The sequence below is a fragment of the Myxocyprinus asiaticus genome, chromosome 13 (assembly GCF_019703515.2).
Source record: "Myxocyprinus asiaticus isolate MX2 ecotype Aquarium Trade chromosome 13, UBuf_Myxa_2, whole genome shotgun sequence".
Taxonomy (NCBI): domain Eukaryota; kingdom Metazoa; phylum Chordata; class Actinopteri; order Cypriniformes; family Catostomidae; genus Myxocyprinus; species Myxocyprinus asiaticus.
The window spans coordinates 16,335,828-16,352,706 of record NC_059356.1 but is presented as its reverse complement, the minus strand read 5'-3'; the positions used below and the strand labels follow the sequence as shown (position 1 = coordinate 16,352,706).

The 16,879-nt window shown below is 37.1% G+C and overlaps 1 protein-coding gene across 6 annotated transcripts in view; it reads left to right on the top strand.

Moving 5' to 3' along the window:
* The window catches only part of LOC127449949 (myocardin-related transcription factor B-like), a 56,144-nt gene that overhangs the window by 21,860 nt on the left and 17,405 nt on the right, over positions 1-16,879 (top strand). For 5 of the 6 annotated variants that reach the window (XM_051713595.1, XM_051713596.1, XM_051713593.1 and 2 more), the window contains 6 exons: positions 1,139-1,381; positions 12,066-12,131; positions 15,627-15,682; positions 15,923-15,998; positions 16,104-16,265; positions 16,561-16,739. In XM_051713595.1, coding sequence (XP_051569555.1) covers positions 1,228-1,381; positions 12,066-12,131; positions 15,627-15,682; positions 15,923-15,998; positions 16,104-16,265; positions 16,561-16,739 — 693 coding nt within the window. In that variant the 5' untranslated portion in view covers positions 1,139-1,227. Of the gene's footprint in view, positions 1-1,138; positions 1,382-6,624; positions 6,859-12,065; positions 12,132-15,626; positions 15,683-15,922; positions 15,999-16,103; positions 16,266-16,560; positions 16,740-16,879 lie in introns of those variants that run through there. The other variant, XM_051713594.1, reaches the window with a different exon arrangement.

Below are 16,879 nucleotides of genomic sequence, written 5' to 3'. Positions count from 1 at the left end.
TAGTTTTACCAGCAGTAAATCTCATCTGTGGTCAGATTTTCTAAATCTATGGCCAGTTGTGCAGTCCACCAATAACATTAAAGTGACATCAGAAGGAACACCTACTAGCGACTTCACAGTACAGAGACTACTGACAAAGTCGCTGGCGGTGTGAATGAGGCTTAAGCTATATGGGAAGAAATCAGCATGTTTGATTGGTCTAAATCATCCAATGCATAGTTACATATATTTTCCCGGTATGTCTGATCATAAACCTGCAGTGACAAGTTTTGAATCTTGTTTGCCTTGTTCTTTATAGAGCCCTATGTTCATTTAAAATGTTTGTTTCATAAATCTTCATGTCTTTGATTTATGTAAACATATATATTTTTCTAGTGCAGCACATTGCTAAATTAGACTGTGTAGATTTAAAAGACATCCTTGTCTTAAGTAGCCTCTTGGTGTACCATGATGTAGATCACATTGCACAGGGAGCAGAATTACACATTAAACAGCTGGCCCAGACTTGCTGCCTGCATATACTCCCATATACCATGTCTTGGATTGGAGCAACAGCAAGACTTATAGAACGTACACTTTTTTTAATTTTTATCAGCCATAAGGATTTAAGAGTTTTTATAGGGTTTACCAGGAAGACCGTCAAACTTATTTGATTAAATACATGGGAGTGTATAGTAAAAGGTTTGAGGAGGTTTACAGGTCACATTTCTCATTTAGAGGAAGCTCTGTGAAATAAGAGCATTTCTTGGGTTTACCATCTCCTGCTTTCATCCTTTTCTTGTGGGTTTATCCCATAATTTGTTCGGGATCAATGTGAGTCAGCGATACATGAACCGCTGAGCTGCATTGTTGGCCTTGTTGAGGTTTGTTAAAAGGGATAGCTCACCCACTAGATAATAAATTCTGTCATCATTTACTCACCCTCATGTTGTTCCAAACCCATATGACTATCTTTCTCCAATGGAATACACTAAGCTTGCCTTCATGTTTTGTGTTCCACGTAAGAAAGTGATAGGAGTAGGAACAACATGAGGGTAAGTATTTTATGACAGGAGTTTCAACCTTTAACTCCATTAGAGCTTTCTAATTTTTATAAAGACTGCAAAACACTTGAAAGCCTTTTGTTTCTTTTTGGCAGACTGCCATCAGAGGTTTCTGCCAGTCCCACCCACTTGCTGTCATAGTTTCCAGAAAGAGACCCTCGCCTCTCCCTACGCCTGAAGAGATATGGAGTCCCTAGAGAGTCTGGGAATGGAGGGGGCCTCGGTCACATTGGGGGTCCTGGTGCCGAGCCCACGGAGTGAAGCAGTAACCCATGACTTGGAGGAACTGTCTCTGCTGCCCACTCAGAGCCTTCCACCCATTAAAGAGCGCAAGAACGGTGAGTGGGCCCATTTGGTCGTGCTCTTAGGCCACTACTCCACTCCCAGGCTCCTATTTCCTCGTCATACATTAAACTTCTGCCCGATTTGTCACTGAGAAAATAAGGCCTGCCAGACTGTTGAGTAATTTGTTTGTGGTAAGATGTGGGGAATTACACAGGAATTGCAAGTGAAAGCCAACATATAATCATGGCTTAAGCACTCCCTTTAAGTCTTTTCCAAAGTGTTCTTGGCTCATGTTAGGGTGCACGACTGGTAAACTAATGTGATAGATTTTGTGTCAAAAACAATTGCTGAAAGTTTCAGATATAGAAGAGTCTTTTCTCGCACTTATGTTGCTGCTATGCAACTTTACGGTTCTGAAAAAATGGCATTGAATTCTTGACCCTCGTGTTCTGTTTGAGGTCTCAAAACTGCAATGCCATTATTTAGGCTTGAAAAGTATATTTAACATGTATAGGAATAGTTCATCCAAACATGAAAATTCTGTCATCATTTACTCTCCAAACCCATATTACTTTCTTTCTTATGTAGAATATAAAAGAAGATGTTTTAATGAATGTCACGGCCTGTCTTCTCAATACAATGACAGTAATGGTGCCTCACTTCAAAGCATGGATTAGAAACAAAATGTTTTTTTTTTAATTTTTATATTGGTTCGTTCTAAGCAGAATTTTTTTTTTTTTTTTTTTCATTGTGGCCTGGTGTTTTGTGGCCTCCTTTCCAATTGGTAACCGATTAGAATAAAATAAAAGCACATTGTTTTTAAAATGACAATATTATGTGGGTGATATAACATTTGCAGTGTTGGCAGATCTCGCAAGAAAAGCAGGCGACCTGGTCAGGAAAAACAATCCCATAATTCTTGCCAACTTGTCTCGCTAAAATAAGTTCATTCCTTGAACTGTTTCTAGTCCCTGCTTTAAAGCTTAAGAAAGTTAAAAAGGTATCACTATGAGGCTCGTGCATCATATTCCAAACCTTCTAAAGGCATCCAATAGGTGTTGGTGAGAAACAACCTGATATTTAATTCCTTCTTAAGTGAAAATCTTAACATCTGTTTCACGTTCATGAACGCATGAGAGAAACTTGTTCACAGTGGCTCGCATATACACATGAGAACTTGCGCTGTTTTGCGCTAAAAAAATTCAAGTTCTCGTGTCAACTATTCCTTTTATGTATCATGTTGATGCTTCATGACTTTTTGCAATCTTATGAGAACTGTTTATAAATAATGTTTTAAAAGTGATCACATGCGTCAAAAGTCATCCATGAAAAATGTGTTCTGTTTGAGGTCTCAGAGGCCTTGGGTATAAAACATTAATTATTGTACATACTGAGATTCTCTGACTTTTGTAAACACTGGAGAGATACAGAAATTTCAGAGGTTTATTCTGATTTATCCTATTTTTTTTACAATGTGTTTTTGCTAGGGTCAAATTGACCTCATACAGAAACAATGTTACTATGTTAAAAAAGCACTCAAATTTCTGAATGTTTATATCTGCTCTGTCATAAAACAGAGGGACACAGCTTCAATACAACCTGCCTACTGGGTTTCGATTAGGTCTGAAGAACATTTTCAAGGGAAAATAAGAAATACATTTCAATAATGCAGTAATTGTTTGTATACGTACCTCATTGGGGTCTGGGATCCCAAACATAAAAACAGTTAAGTCAGTCTCAACAGAACATGAGGGTAAAGACTTGCTGTTCACTGTGATATTATCATCTTTCCTTCACCTTCAATGCCTATTCTGTCTGGCTCTCACAATAGTGGCCAAATCTTCAGTCTGGAAATGTTTTACTGTATATGAGCCCTAATGGGAAGGCACAAAAGGGCTGGTCCAGTGGGCAGTCTGGCGGTGAACCATGTCCAACTACCCTGCGATAGCTGTCCATCTACAGCACAAGTTTATGTCCCACTCCCTGCACACATTCCTGCCCCTGAGAATGTAACCATGTCCTCGGGCCTGCCGGTTAATTTAGGGAAGCAAACAGAGACCCCATCAGGCATGTTTGTATTTCAGCTCCCACTACTCGACTCTCTTGTCATTACGTTTTGTGTTAATCAGCAGTTTTCTCCGACATGTTGCCTTGAAATAGACTTGAAACTATGACTCACACAGATACTTCAATATTTAACATAACCCTGGAATTACACTGTTTGTCTGCCCTCAAAAAAATATTTGATGCCTGTAATTCCTGTGTACTAAAACAATATAAATTATTTTGCATTGTATTGATCTTGATGGTCTAAACGGATGATCCAGCAACATGATCATACGGGAGCTCAGCATGTAGTTCCCGATACTTCTGGTACCCTAGGATCGGCCACATTATGCCGACTCACTGTCAATGCATCGGCTCCAGCGATGAGTGGATGCACGTCATGTCAGCAGCTTGGGAGACCCAGGTTTGGATCTCACGTTGTATCATCATGAGTCACCATGTTGATTCTATTCTTCCCTCTAACATTACATTTTTACTCCCCTTATGGTTAGATTTAGGAGTAAAGTTTATAAAACATGCATTCTTCTTCACTGTATTACTGCTTGTACAGCTGAAAACAACTCTCTTCACAACTAGCTTTTGGCGCACCTCTGTGGACATTTCACCCAGAAAATGGAGCTCCAGGTGCCCATATGCCCAACAACAATTTCTGCTTTGGCCACTGGGGGCAGTGTTGTGAATTTCGGCAAGCACAGACCGAATTTATCTAAAAAGCAGTCAACCTACTGTTTCCGAATTTCACTGTGAGGTCAGTCTGGATCTTTGGCTGTTGCGTCGCATCTCACAGTTTTTTTTTTTTGTTGTTGTTTTTTTTTTTTTTTTTTTTTTTTTTTTTTTGTCTCAAGGCCCAGCATCCATATGAGTTCTGTTAATAAAATAGATGATTATCTGATGATTCCTGGCATTGAGTGATTATCTTTACTGTTTTCACACTTTTAGGGAGAAATTCTTTCAGAATCTAACATTTTGTCATTTACAGAAGTTCAAAAACATTGACCGATAATTCGTTTTGACAGCTAAACAACATGAAAGAAAAACACTAACTTTATATATATATATATATATATATATATATATATATATATATATATATATATATATATAGCATACACACCTGTGTGGACTTTTAAAGTAACATTCCCCAGCTCTGCAAAATAATAAATAGAACTTGCATGTTTTATGTATTTTGTTTTATTTTATTTATTTTTTCATTTAATTTGTTAACTTGTTTTGCCAAATCCAGGTTATCGAATTCCTATATGGATGGATATATGATATAGGCCTAAATTATTACTGTTAAAGCATCAATAACATCCCATATATGTTTGCTGAGTTACTACGTTTGGTAAGTTGCTCCCAGGTAAAACAGTCTTTGCCTTTGATTTGTCTTTTTTAATGGAAAAGTTAATCAAGACTATATAAAATGTAATTGAATGACATACATCTATATACTTATTTGGAAAATAAAAATAACATGATGGATAAAAATGGACCATGACAGAGATTTTGCAAGTCTGGATAATGATTATTTGTAGTGTAACTTCTGTTTTAGCGCCTGTTTCACTGAAGTAATTATTTAAATCAGGCAACAGCGCAAGCACGTTCAAGAAATTGGTGCTGATTGCAAATTGCACAGCACAGTTAAGTTGTGCACTAAGAGGTTATGTAGGCTTTGGAGGGTGCAGCAGACTACAACAACCAAATTAAAAATATTGCACTTTGTGGAATAATTTTATATACTGTAGTTGTCCTTGGATTTTGATCCAAAAGAGAAGTTGGGGAAACAAAATTTGCTCACGCAGCTACTATTTTCATGATCGGTTTTGCTGTTATTTCAGAGTACTTGTGCCCATTCCTGGTACAAGGCAAGTATGTAACCACATATTTAAAAATGGGTAGACCGAAGTGAACATTTTAATTCAATTTTTTTTTAGAGGTCACACTGGTGCGACTACAAAGTCAGCCAACACTCTCTCTGATTGTGCATTGTCTTTTTGTGTTGCATATAAGAAATGTCATATGACAAACCCTTTAAAAGTGGAACTTATCAATGCAGATCGACCTTGATGACTCTTGTAGTGTTCGCTTGGCTTTAATGGGCCTCCCTGTGCATGTACAGTAGTCAGTAATTACTCTGATTTTAAGGTGCATTTCAGTACATTTTTGGTTATGATGTCTTGTACTTATACTGACATTTAGGGGCATGGATTCAACAACATTCAAATGCAATAGTTTTTAGTGAACGATGCCATTGTAGAAATTCACTAATCACAATCAGTTATGATTAATTCTAGCTATAAGCGGTATAAGTGGCCACTTCAGGCCCCCGAGCCACTGGGAGCCCTGCAACGCAAGGGCATTTTTGTATTTTTTTGAATATACTAAAAGCTGCCAGTAAGACTTGGGCAGCTGTCATGGCTCAAGGGGGCCCCCTTGTTGCACGAGAGGGAAGGGAGAATGAAACTGCAAGGAGAGAGTTGTAGCTAGATGTGAATGGCACACGCACTCTCAAAGGATTTTTCATCATCATGAAGCGCAGCCTGGAGCTGAAAAAAGAATGGATGTGGATGTTGGAGGCAGATGGGGGGCTCCAAGTAGTATTTTGCTAAAGGTCCCCATATGTTCAGAATCGGCCATGTCTCCATCGGATATCACTTCAACCAATTCAGATGAGATTTGTTTCAATATTTCTTTACTTGGCAATATTAAACTTTAGTGACTATGAAAGAGAGCACTGAATGTAGATAAGCTGAAATTTAATGACTTTTTGCACTGAATCCCTTGAGACACCCAGTGCTCTATCAGAAAGGAAGATTGTTGAAATTCCAGTGGGAAACAGTGAAATGTGAAATCCCATCTGTAACCCCTAGATATGATCTGTTTACAGCCACATTGAGTGACAAAGACAAACACAGATATGCCTGGGCTGCAGACTTTTTTTTTTTTTTTCTCAAAAAAAACAAACATTCAAATTCATGGTGCATAATAAAAGCATGGCAATTTAGGAAGGAATTGAGGAATTGAGGTTTTATGTGAATATTTTTCCATAATGTTCCTCCTTTTTATTATCTAGAATGCAGTTTGCTTTTGAAGTATAGTATTTATACAGTGATCGGTGCTGTTGAGGGTTAACAGCTAGAAGCTTTAGTCCCGCCCCTCCTTTCACCCAATGACTGAGCCTGAGCTGAACCGCTGCAGAGAAATCACACATTCGCTTACTCCGCTGAGTACTACACACCCATAAACACTCACACAAGCGGTCTAATGATAGAGCTGGTTAAGAAACTTGTCTGAACGGGCTGGAAACAAACTCCAGGCTGGGAATTTTCCTTTCAGATCTTGCTGTTTTGCCTTGGTCCTCATTTCCCACAGCAATCCATGGGACTCCAGACACGGCCACTGTCTGATCCATCTCTCAGCTCCATGGCCTGCCTTGAGGTGGAGACCTTGAATGTCTGCAGGGGTAAATCTAATTCATTAGAATCCGTTTTGAAATTCCTGTGTGGATTTAGAGAAATTGTGGCTTGCATGTGAATTTGCATTACAACAGTGATGTTGAAACAAAATGTGAGTGAAGGAATACCTGGAAGAGCAGTTGGTAATTATCAATGGAACACATGTTGAGAAGATCATATTGAGTGTGTACAAATGTTGTCTTACTCATGATCTCAGTATAATTATGCCATAATTCCATCACACAGTGAAAAATGTTATGCCAGGTAACTTGCTTCATGTGGTAAAATATAAATTATTAGGTTTATTCAAGTCAAAGTATTATTAAATAAGACTGAATTAACCTAAATACACTGGGTTACACCAATGGCAATAAAAATTATTTTGAAGGGTCAAATCAGGTAGAAGTAGCTCCTTAAGGGAACAACAGGGTACCAAAGTTTGTGTATTGCAATGATTATATGGTTTATAGATCAGAATAATGATGGTGGTTATAAAAATGTACGTTCTTTTGGCTGTTTGAGATCTGTTTTATCACATTTTGTTTAATAACATCCAGGTTTTCATTCAAACTCACACCCAAACATTACCTCATCCTTCAGTTAATTGTTTGGCACCCTTATCGTGTTTATCTGCTTTTAATGCTTTATGGGAGTACCTCTTCTTTACAGGTTTACTTACTAAGACTCAAGAACACAAAAGATATCAGTGAATTCTTCAGTACTATTGATGTATGGCTTAAGTTATGAGAGTTTTGTCTATGAGTTATTGGTTGTTGGGGTAGTGCCCGTCTCTGATCGCTGTAAACCAAAGGGTGTATTCATTTATCAAATCTCAGACCTGAGCCGACATACACTACCGTTCAAAAGTTTAGGGTCACTTACTCATTCTTTCTTTCTTTTAATTTTTTACATTTTAGAATAATAGTAAAGTCATCACAACTATGGAATAATAGAAATGAAAATATGGGAATTATGTTGTGACAAAAAAAAAATCCAAAATAAATCAAAACTTATATTTTATCATCTTCAAAGTGGCCACACTTTGCCTAGATATTTTTGTCTACAAAACTTATTTCAAACATTTAAGCATATGCCTTCAGATCAATAGGTTTTTAAGATCATGGGAAACATTTCAGGCAAGTGACCCCAAACTTTTGAACGGTAGTGTACATTAGACTCTTCACATTATACACGGTCTTTGCTAGCAGCTATGAAGATACAGTCATTGGTGGAGTTGGTAAAAATATGTTTCCTAACAGTAATGTCAACAAAGCACAGGTCAGTGTCCCTGTTTAGTCAGAGTTAAGGAGCTCTGTAGCCATAACAAAGCCCATTCATTTAATTTATGTCCGGTTATGATGGCTTATCAAAGAAGTTGGTAACACTTTGCAATAAGATTGCAAATGTTAACACAAGATTTAACATGAACTAATAAGCTACTTTTACAACATTTATTTTATATTGGTTAATGTTAATTTGTACATACTTTTTAAAGAGAATTTGGTAACACTTTACAGTAAGGTTGTATTGTATTTGTTACCATTAGTTAACAACATTAGTTAACATGAACTAACGATGAACAGTATTTTTATAGCACAAATTAATCTTGGTTAATCTTAATTACTTCAACATACTAATACATTTTTTAAATGAAAAGTTGTATAGTAACATTAGTTAATGCATTGTAAACTAACTTAAAATAATAATGAGCAATTGTATTTTCATAAATTAACAAATGCTGTAAAAATATATTGTTCCTTGTTAGTTCATGATACATCAAGCATTTACTAATGTTAACAAATAAAACCTTACTGCATAGTGTTATCGACATTGTTAACATTAAAAGTTGTATATATTAACATGGGTCATGACAAGGGTCGGTTCACCCAAAAAGGAAAATTCTGCCTTCATTTACTAATCCTTTTGTTGTTCCAAACCTATAAGACTTTCTTCGGTGGAACACAAAAGGAGATTAGGCAGAATAACAGCCTCGGTCACCATTCACTTTCATTGCATCTTATTTCCATACAATGAACGTGAGTGGAATGACATGAGTGTAAGTAAATGATAGAAATAAAATTTGTGTGTAATCTAGCCTTAAATGCATAATGAACTAACAGTAAACAATAGTGCATTGATTAAATATTTATAAAATTGCTTTAACCAAGATTTATAAATGCTATATATAGTATATAGCCTACTGTATATGTATGTTCATTTTTTGTTTATGATACTTAATGCATTAACTTACATGTATAGAACTTTATTGTAAAGTGTGTTACCAAAACGTCTGGGGACTTAAGATTGAATCTTGAGAGAGGGTTTTAGAGAAGTAAAACCCAGAGCGATCTAAGCTGCCTTTTGTTTATTGTAAAGATTGAGGGTGAGCTCTAGAGCCAGCTTGAATCATACAAGGTCAGCCAGGGTTCACCAAAGAACATCAGGGTTGACATCAGCTCAACAAACATTGGGATGACTGCAGGCATGTCATGTACCACAGGTTCTGATATGAAGATAAATCATGGTATTATTTGTTTGCTAGTAAAATGCCCCTCTTCCATCAGGTTTCATTTGCCACTTTGTTTTGAAAAACCCACTTGCGGGTCGCACAGATTTTGATTGGCAATGGATTACTGCTTTAATATTGAAACCCACTACAGAACCTCCTGGCGCAGATGCATAATCTAAAACACGGAGACAGAGTGTTCTGAGCTTTTGGGTTTGGGGGGGGGGCAGGGGGGCATTGAACATACACTCACTCCTGTACTGGGTCTTTACCCAGCTGCCATCTGTGATGGAGAATGTGTTCCACACATGCCATTTATAAAATCTTCAGTTTCTCAGGCCTTGTTCTCACAACGGCTTGGTTTATTTTAGCAGGGGTGAGTCAGACAGAATGGTCGCTCTCCTGGGAGCTCGGCAGAACTGGGTATGCTAGGCCTCATTCGGCACCCAATCAGAGTCACTCTCTGCTCCCAGTGCTGCTGATGGGCGGAAGGGTTGGGACAGGGGGTGCAGGGATGGATGTTCCACACTGCACCGTGCCATTTGTCACCATCAACTGTCATCGTCCTTTTCAAATATTTTTGCAGAGGAGCCGTGTTATTCTCTTGAACAAACATGTCCATGCATGCTTGTTTATAAATGTATAAACTGAGCCCCATCTGTAGTTTATTGGGATGGTAGAGTAACATTCAGCACTGGCCAAGGTGTTATAGGCTGTGCATAACGCATTTCAGCCTTTCACTCAGGCATTCACAGTCTTCTTGAGGTTCTTGGGTTTTAATGAATCGGTGCTTCCTCATCCAAAGCTAAACTCTAAGCACCTTGCTTTTTATGGGCAGTGTATGCAAGGGAGACGGTTCAGCCAAGACTTAAGATGACATCATTGTAATAAGTTGATAGGACCACTGCACTGTTTATTATTTTCCCACTTATGTGCTTTGGAAGCTCTTCTGTTGTTGATCACTCTTTATAAACAGCAGTCTGTTGTATGATTGCGTTTAAGGTCAGTACTATTGATCTTTTGTTCCATCTGATACTTCTGTTACATTCCAACACATAAATCTTGTAACCCTGAAGCGTTCAACCCCAAAACATTTTTAATATAACAGGGTTAGCACAAATTGTGTCGGAATGTTGTTTCTTTTAATGATTTGAAGTCTGGACTTACTATGAAGGGGTTGAAATAATGTAGCACACTTGGGTAAAGGTGGTCGCGCACCGGACGAGAAGCGCCACGACGCGTCGTGGCTAGGACACGGCACAGGTATCAAACACAGGGTATGCCGATGCGGTTCAGGTGGCAAAGAGTACACACAAAAAAAAATGTTTTCACTTCTTTATGAATGAACAACGCAATCTATGTCCTTTGATAATGATTTGGGTCGAATTGAATGGAAAATATGCGAGTTGCGCTCTGTGGCTTGGCAGAAATTTGAGCAGCCTCCGGAGTCATAGCTGGGTGCCACTGACAGATGCTGAGCGGCGGTGGCGGTGTGAGTAGCTTCATAGAAAACAATTGTTTCGAATTTTAGAATGCGCAATGTCTTCTGCCTAACGTGTCCGGTGTGCGACCCCCTTAAGACTTAGAGTAATGTTAATTAACTTAGTATTTTAGGCTGTAACCACATATTTTGGATAGTGGTAATAGTTTAAGATTCAGCCATTAAAGAACCATTAGTTTTATTTTTAATATTGAATTTTGAATACTGATCTGAATTTTGGAGGGAATGAGTTTGGCTGTGGTCACTCCCAATGTCAAAATAGTTTACTCAACTTAAACTTAATTTTTACTTTTCTTACTAGTTTTACATTATCGCTACTCTCTAAACCCTAAAGTTGTCATTAATAAAACATTTAAGTGGTCCTAATTAAACAGTACTTAAAATGTCACATTTTGGAATCATAACTTAAATATATTTGTTCTTTAAACTTTGGCTTCTAGTATGACTATCTCAAAATGATCAAGGACAAAACTGTGGCTGTGTGGAATACCCATAAGCCCTTATGCTTGATTAAATTATGTATTTTTGGTTAAAGCAAGGGAACTTATGTAGAAAAATAATAATTGTTATTTAATAATGGATATAGTTTTGATTCTTATGACTTTTGTTGTTGTTTTGTAGCTGGTTGATAGTTGTGATTCGTGTGAAGTCACCATTAGGGTGATTAGTGTTACTTCTGGTGAGATTGGAGCCAGTTAAATTTAAGTCATTCTTCTCTACTCAACTGTACTTTATAAAAGTGCAGAGTAATGTGCACTAAGAAGTACTGAGGAGAATTAAATGTGCCATATGGCTAACCTAGAGTCCAGTCATAATTTCCCTTTATACTATACTGTATAATACATGCCATAACTGAATTTAAATAATTAGATAACAACAATGATACTTTAATCACAGATGAGTTAAGTTTACTTGTAATTAGTTATTATTACTTAATTAATTTCACTTTACTTGAGCCAAATAAGTATGTTTACCTAGGTAAGGTCAACTGATTAGATTTTACAGTGGAAGGGGACCTGGAGGGAATTTAATTTAATTCCATTAAACCCTGGATGAAGAACCTGATAATGAGTGATTGGGTCTGGATCTTGTGTTTGGTTTTTGGGACACACTCAAGACACTGTATCTGGTGCTGTCTTGGGCAATAATTGAAGTGTGAAACTCATATGTTATATTTGTAGTCTTTCTGTTTCTTGTTTCCTCCACAGTGCTGCAGCTCAGACTACAGCAGAGGCGCACACGCGAGCAGCTGGCAGAGCAAGGCATCATGCCACGTGAGTATGCATGCTTCATGGAAACAGAATTGTTAATTGTCTATTAATGTCTGAACTGTTATGTTTAGACAAATTTAGCCTACCTGATGTGGACTTTCTTTTTAGTCAAATGTCCTGTTTCCTTGTTAATTTAACCCTTATGTTGTGCTCCCGTCTTTTTTTTCATCCTAACGATTTTTTTTTTTTTTTTAACTTAATCCAGTTGGAATAAAATTCCTCAACTTTGTTTAATTATGGTATCTGAAAACACATACAAAAAAAAATTGGACCGTTTTATTTAAATTTTTTTTGGTTTATTTCACTTTGTTACACTTGTGTTACCAGTCAAAAATGAATGGCCATTGGAAATGAATGGATTAGACAACAACATACAGAAATATTAAGTGCCAATCCTTTAGATGAGCGCATATGTGGATGTGTGTTTGCACACACAAAGTCCTCTGAAATGTGCACACACACACACACAGTGTGTGTTAAGCACCCTTTTGTGCATCATCCTTTCATGTACACTCTTTGAGGAATATTTCAAGATCTACTTAGCATATTATGTTGTGTTTGGGCTCTTTTAAATCGGATAGTCTGCTGTAAGTTTCGATATGTCATTGTTTATATTATATGAATGTTTCAGGAATTAATAAGGAAAAACGTGACAAAAAGCCACACCTGTTTATTATACTTTTGTGTGTCAGTGGGAATTTCATACATTAATACTCACTGCAGTTTGGCCTCTGAGTGAAACAAATTTGCTCATTGCATTCTACTAATTGAGCCCTTTCCAACGATGTATAACACATGGCTTTCTCATCTTTTTTATGGTTTTACCAACTCTGACTGTAATTGTTGTGAAAACTAATTTGCAAATGATGAGAATGAAACAGATCTTATTTGCCAGCAAATTAAAAAGCATTGTTTAAGAACTGGAATTGGATTAACTTTATGCATTGTAAAGTCCAGATTCTAAGTTTTAAAATGACACCTATTTTTTCCTATTAAGACACCTATTAAGATCAAGCAAGGGCTTATTAATTTATTATGTATTTATTTATGTATTTATTTATTTTTAGCAAGGAGTGCCCCCAACTTGCCCAGTATAAACTATACTTTACTATACTTTTATATATATATTTTTAAATATGTTCAAAAAAGGAGTACAAAAAAAAAGTAATAATTACAAAAAAAAAAAAAAAAAAATGCAATGTGTGATAAGATATGCAATATGAGAGATTTATAAATGTTATAATTTATAAATCTTAATGGGCTGGTCATTTTTGACCGGGAACACAAAATGTGTTAGCCCAGAATGAACACAATACAAGGGTTAACACTTTATCCACAGTCATTCACACAGAGTCTCACACCCCTGCTGAAAAAAAAAAAAAAAACAGCCAAAAGATAGCCTTTGTTTGGCTGGTCTTTAATTACTGGTCCCCAAACCTGTTCAGACTGGTCAGTAGCACCAGCTTGGCCAGACTGGGAGACCAGTTCAAACCAGCTAAGACCAGCAAACCATCTTTGGCTGATTTAATTTTATTCAGCAGGGACATTCTTGCTTTTGCACATAATTACATCATTTAAGCAGAGCACAAATGCTTACTCTGAGTCAAGTGGAGCACATTTGCCAACAGGTACAGTTTTTTGTAGATGGCAGTGGAGTGATGGACTAAGTTATGAGTGTTGGTAAGGAAAGTAGTTCTAAGAAAAGAAAGCGACTGTTGAGGATACGAACTGATAAGAAAGTGGCGATAGACCAATGGTGTGACTTATGTCTGTCTGGAGCAGCGGGAGCTGTCCTGCTCTCTCAGTGCTCGCTGTCTGTAGAGGGCCCCTAACGTCACGGTCCAAGCTCCAAGAGTAACAAGAGTGAGTCAGCGACTGAGCTTGTACTTTTTATCAGCAAGATCTGTGGTTGCCTCCTGGGCTTTATAGTCAATGCCTAATGGCTCGGATTCTTTCACAAAGACCAATAATTGCACTCTTTGAAGGGATTGTTCTTAAAAATAAAATGTACTCTTGTGTTGTTCCAAACTTGCATGACATTATTTCTTTCCTTAGGCAGAATGTTAGGGACAGACAGCCTCAGTCAATAACAAGTAAATATTGACAGTTTTAATTTTGGTGCAACTGTCACTTTTATTATATTAATGTCAGGATTATATATTAGTTTTCATGTAGTTAGCAGACTGTTTCAGAGGCAAGGTTTGGTTGGTGATATGACAAATCAAAGAAGACTGATCAATATATATCTTGGCTAATCAAAACACAGCCCCTTTGTCTGGATGTGAATGAGTAGAGAGCTTATTTCCTGTTGACTATGTAGATGACAACTCAACGCTCACAGAAATAGTCATAGCAGAATTGTTTCTGTGTTGTATTTATTCGTTAAAGGGATAGTTCACCTAAAAATGAAAATTCTGTCATCATTTAGTCATCAGTCACAATTCACTTTCATTTTATGGAACAAAGATGCAATGAAAGTGAATAGTGATTGAGGCCAACATTCTGATAATCATCTCCTTTTGTGTTCAACGGAAGAAATTTTGAAACAGGGAAAGTTTGAAACAATATGAGGATACATTTTCATGTTTGAGCAAAATACCCCTTTAAAGGGATAGTTCACCCAAAAATGAAAAGTCTCTCATAATTTACTCAGCATCATGCCATCCTAGATGTGTATGACTTTTTCTTCTGCTGAACACAAATGAAGATTTTTAGAAGTATTTCTCAGTTCTGTAGGTCCATACAATGCAAGTGAATGGTTGCCAAAATTTTGAAGCTCCAAAATCCACATAAGGGCAAAATAAAAGTACTCCAGATGACTCTGGTGGTTTAATCCATGTCTTCTGAAGCAATTTGATAGGTGTGGGTGAAAAACAGATTAATATTGAAGTCCTTTTCTACTATAAATTCTCCTCCGTGCTCAGCCAATCTCCACTTTACTTTCACTTTCTCATTCTCCTTCTGTTTTTGGTGATTCGCATCCTTCTTGCATATCACCCCCTACTGGCCAGGGAGCACCCATTCACTTGCATTGTGATGACCTACAGAGCTTAAATATTCTTCTAAATATTTTAATTTGTGTTCTGCAGAAGAAAGAAAGTCAAACACATCTGGGATGGCATGAGGGTGAGTAAATCATGAGAGAATTTTCATTTTTGGCTTAACTATCTCTTTAAGCACAGGTTCTCTGAAGTGTGTCAAAATGCTGACTTTCTATATTAACTTTAGCAAATAAGCTAATCTTAGATAGGCCCACAGGACACTACTGCTTAATGTTTCCTTTAAGCAGATGTTTTGTAGATGCCACTGCAAAATTTTTGAAAGAGGTTTTCCGAGTGCTGCTGTTGGAATCATGTCAGCAATTTTAAATGCTTTACTTGATCTTTGAGGTATTGGATAAACATGTCTAAACAGGTATTAGATAAAGATGAAATATTATATAAAGATGTCATGTCTCTTGTCTTGTATAAATGAAAGTTTTTAATTTGCTCTTTCCAGCGTTGAAGACTCCTGCAGCTTTTCATGAGCAGGTCAGAAGTCTGGAGAGGGCAAGGGTAAGAATAATAAATATTCTTCTTCTTACACTTTACATTCTTCATTAGTTAACTAACAAATGATACTTCAGTGGTCCTATGCAAGTTTTAGAATGTGGAAGATTGTGGAAGGATCACTAATTAGTTGGATGCATTGTTGCATAATTGAATGTGCAATGACCATAATTGCATGCTGAGATGTGTTTACTCAAGTTCTGCCAAAAATGTATTTATTGTTTAAATTTTTTTCACCATATACAGACTGAGAATTTCCTGAAGCATAAGATTCACAGCAGACCTGACCGTGCTGAACTGGTTCGTATGCACATCCTGCAAGGTAAGCAGCTGAATTAGCATTGTCAGAGCACATTTGTTCATTAAAAATTAGTGACCAGCATGTGATACGTGGCTGATATTTTCTGCAATTGTTTGTGTTTTTCAGAAACCCAGGCGGAGCCTTCTTTGCAGGCCACTCAGATGAAACTCAAAAGGGCACGTCTAGCCGATGATCTCAATGAGAAGATTGCACAGAGGCCTGGACCACTGGAACTGGTGGAGAAGAACATACTTCCTGTTGACTCAAGTGTCAAAGAGGCCATCATTGGTAAATAAAGACTTTTTATGTGCTTACCAGATTTACAGCAATTAGAGAAATGACATCTCTAACTTCATGACTTTTTAATGTTTTTGTTTTGTTTTGTAATGTTTTTTTCTTCTTGTTTTGTTTTGCCTTGCATTTTGTTTTGTTTCGCTTCACTTCACTTTTGCTTTTTTATTGTTTTTGTTTTATTTATCGCTTTGTGTTTTTTTTCTTTTTTTTTTTTTTGGATTTGTTCTATTTTGGTTTTGTACTGTTGCTGGGCGGGTTTTTTCTTCTTCTTTTTTTCTTGATACTGTAGTTGGAGAAGTGAACTACCCAAAGACACTGGACGTTTATAACTTTGATGAGGACAGTAGTGACGCTCTGTCTCCAGAGCAACCAGCTAGTCAGGAGTCTCAGGGCTCTGCATCGTCCCCTATAGAGGCCAGAATGCCTGATGCTTCCTCTGTATCGCCTCCGACTGGCTCCAACCTGCAGGTCAGCCTCTGAACAAGCCATTCCATTTACATCCAGTGTAGTGATTAATAATTGTACATGAAACTTCAGTGTGCTATTATTTACAGTTAGCTGTTGATAAAAAGGTTTGATATAAAGACTGCTTTCATTAAAGCATATGA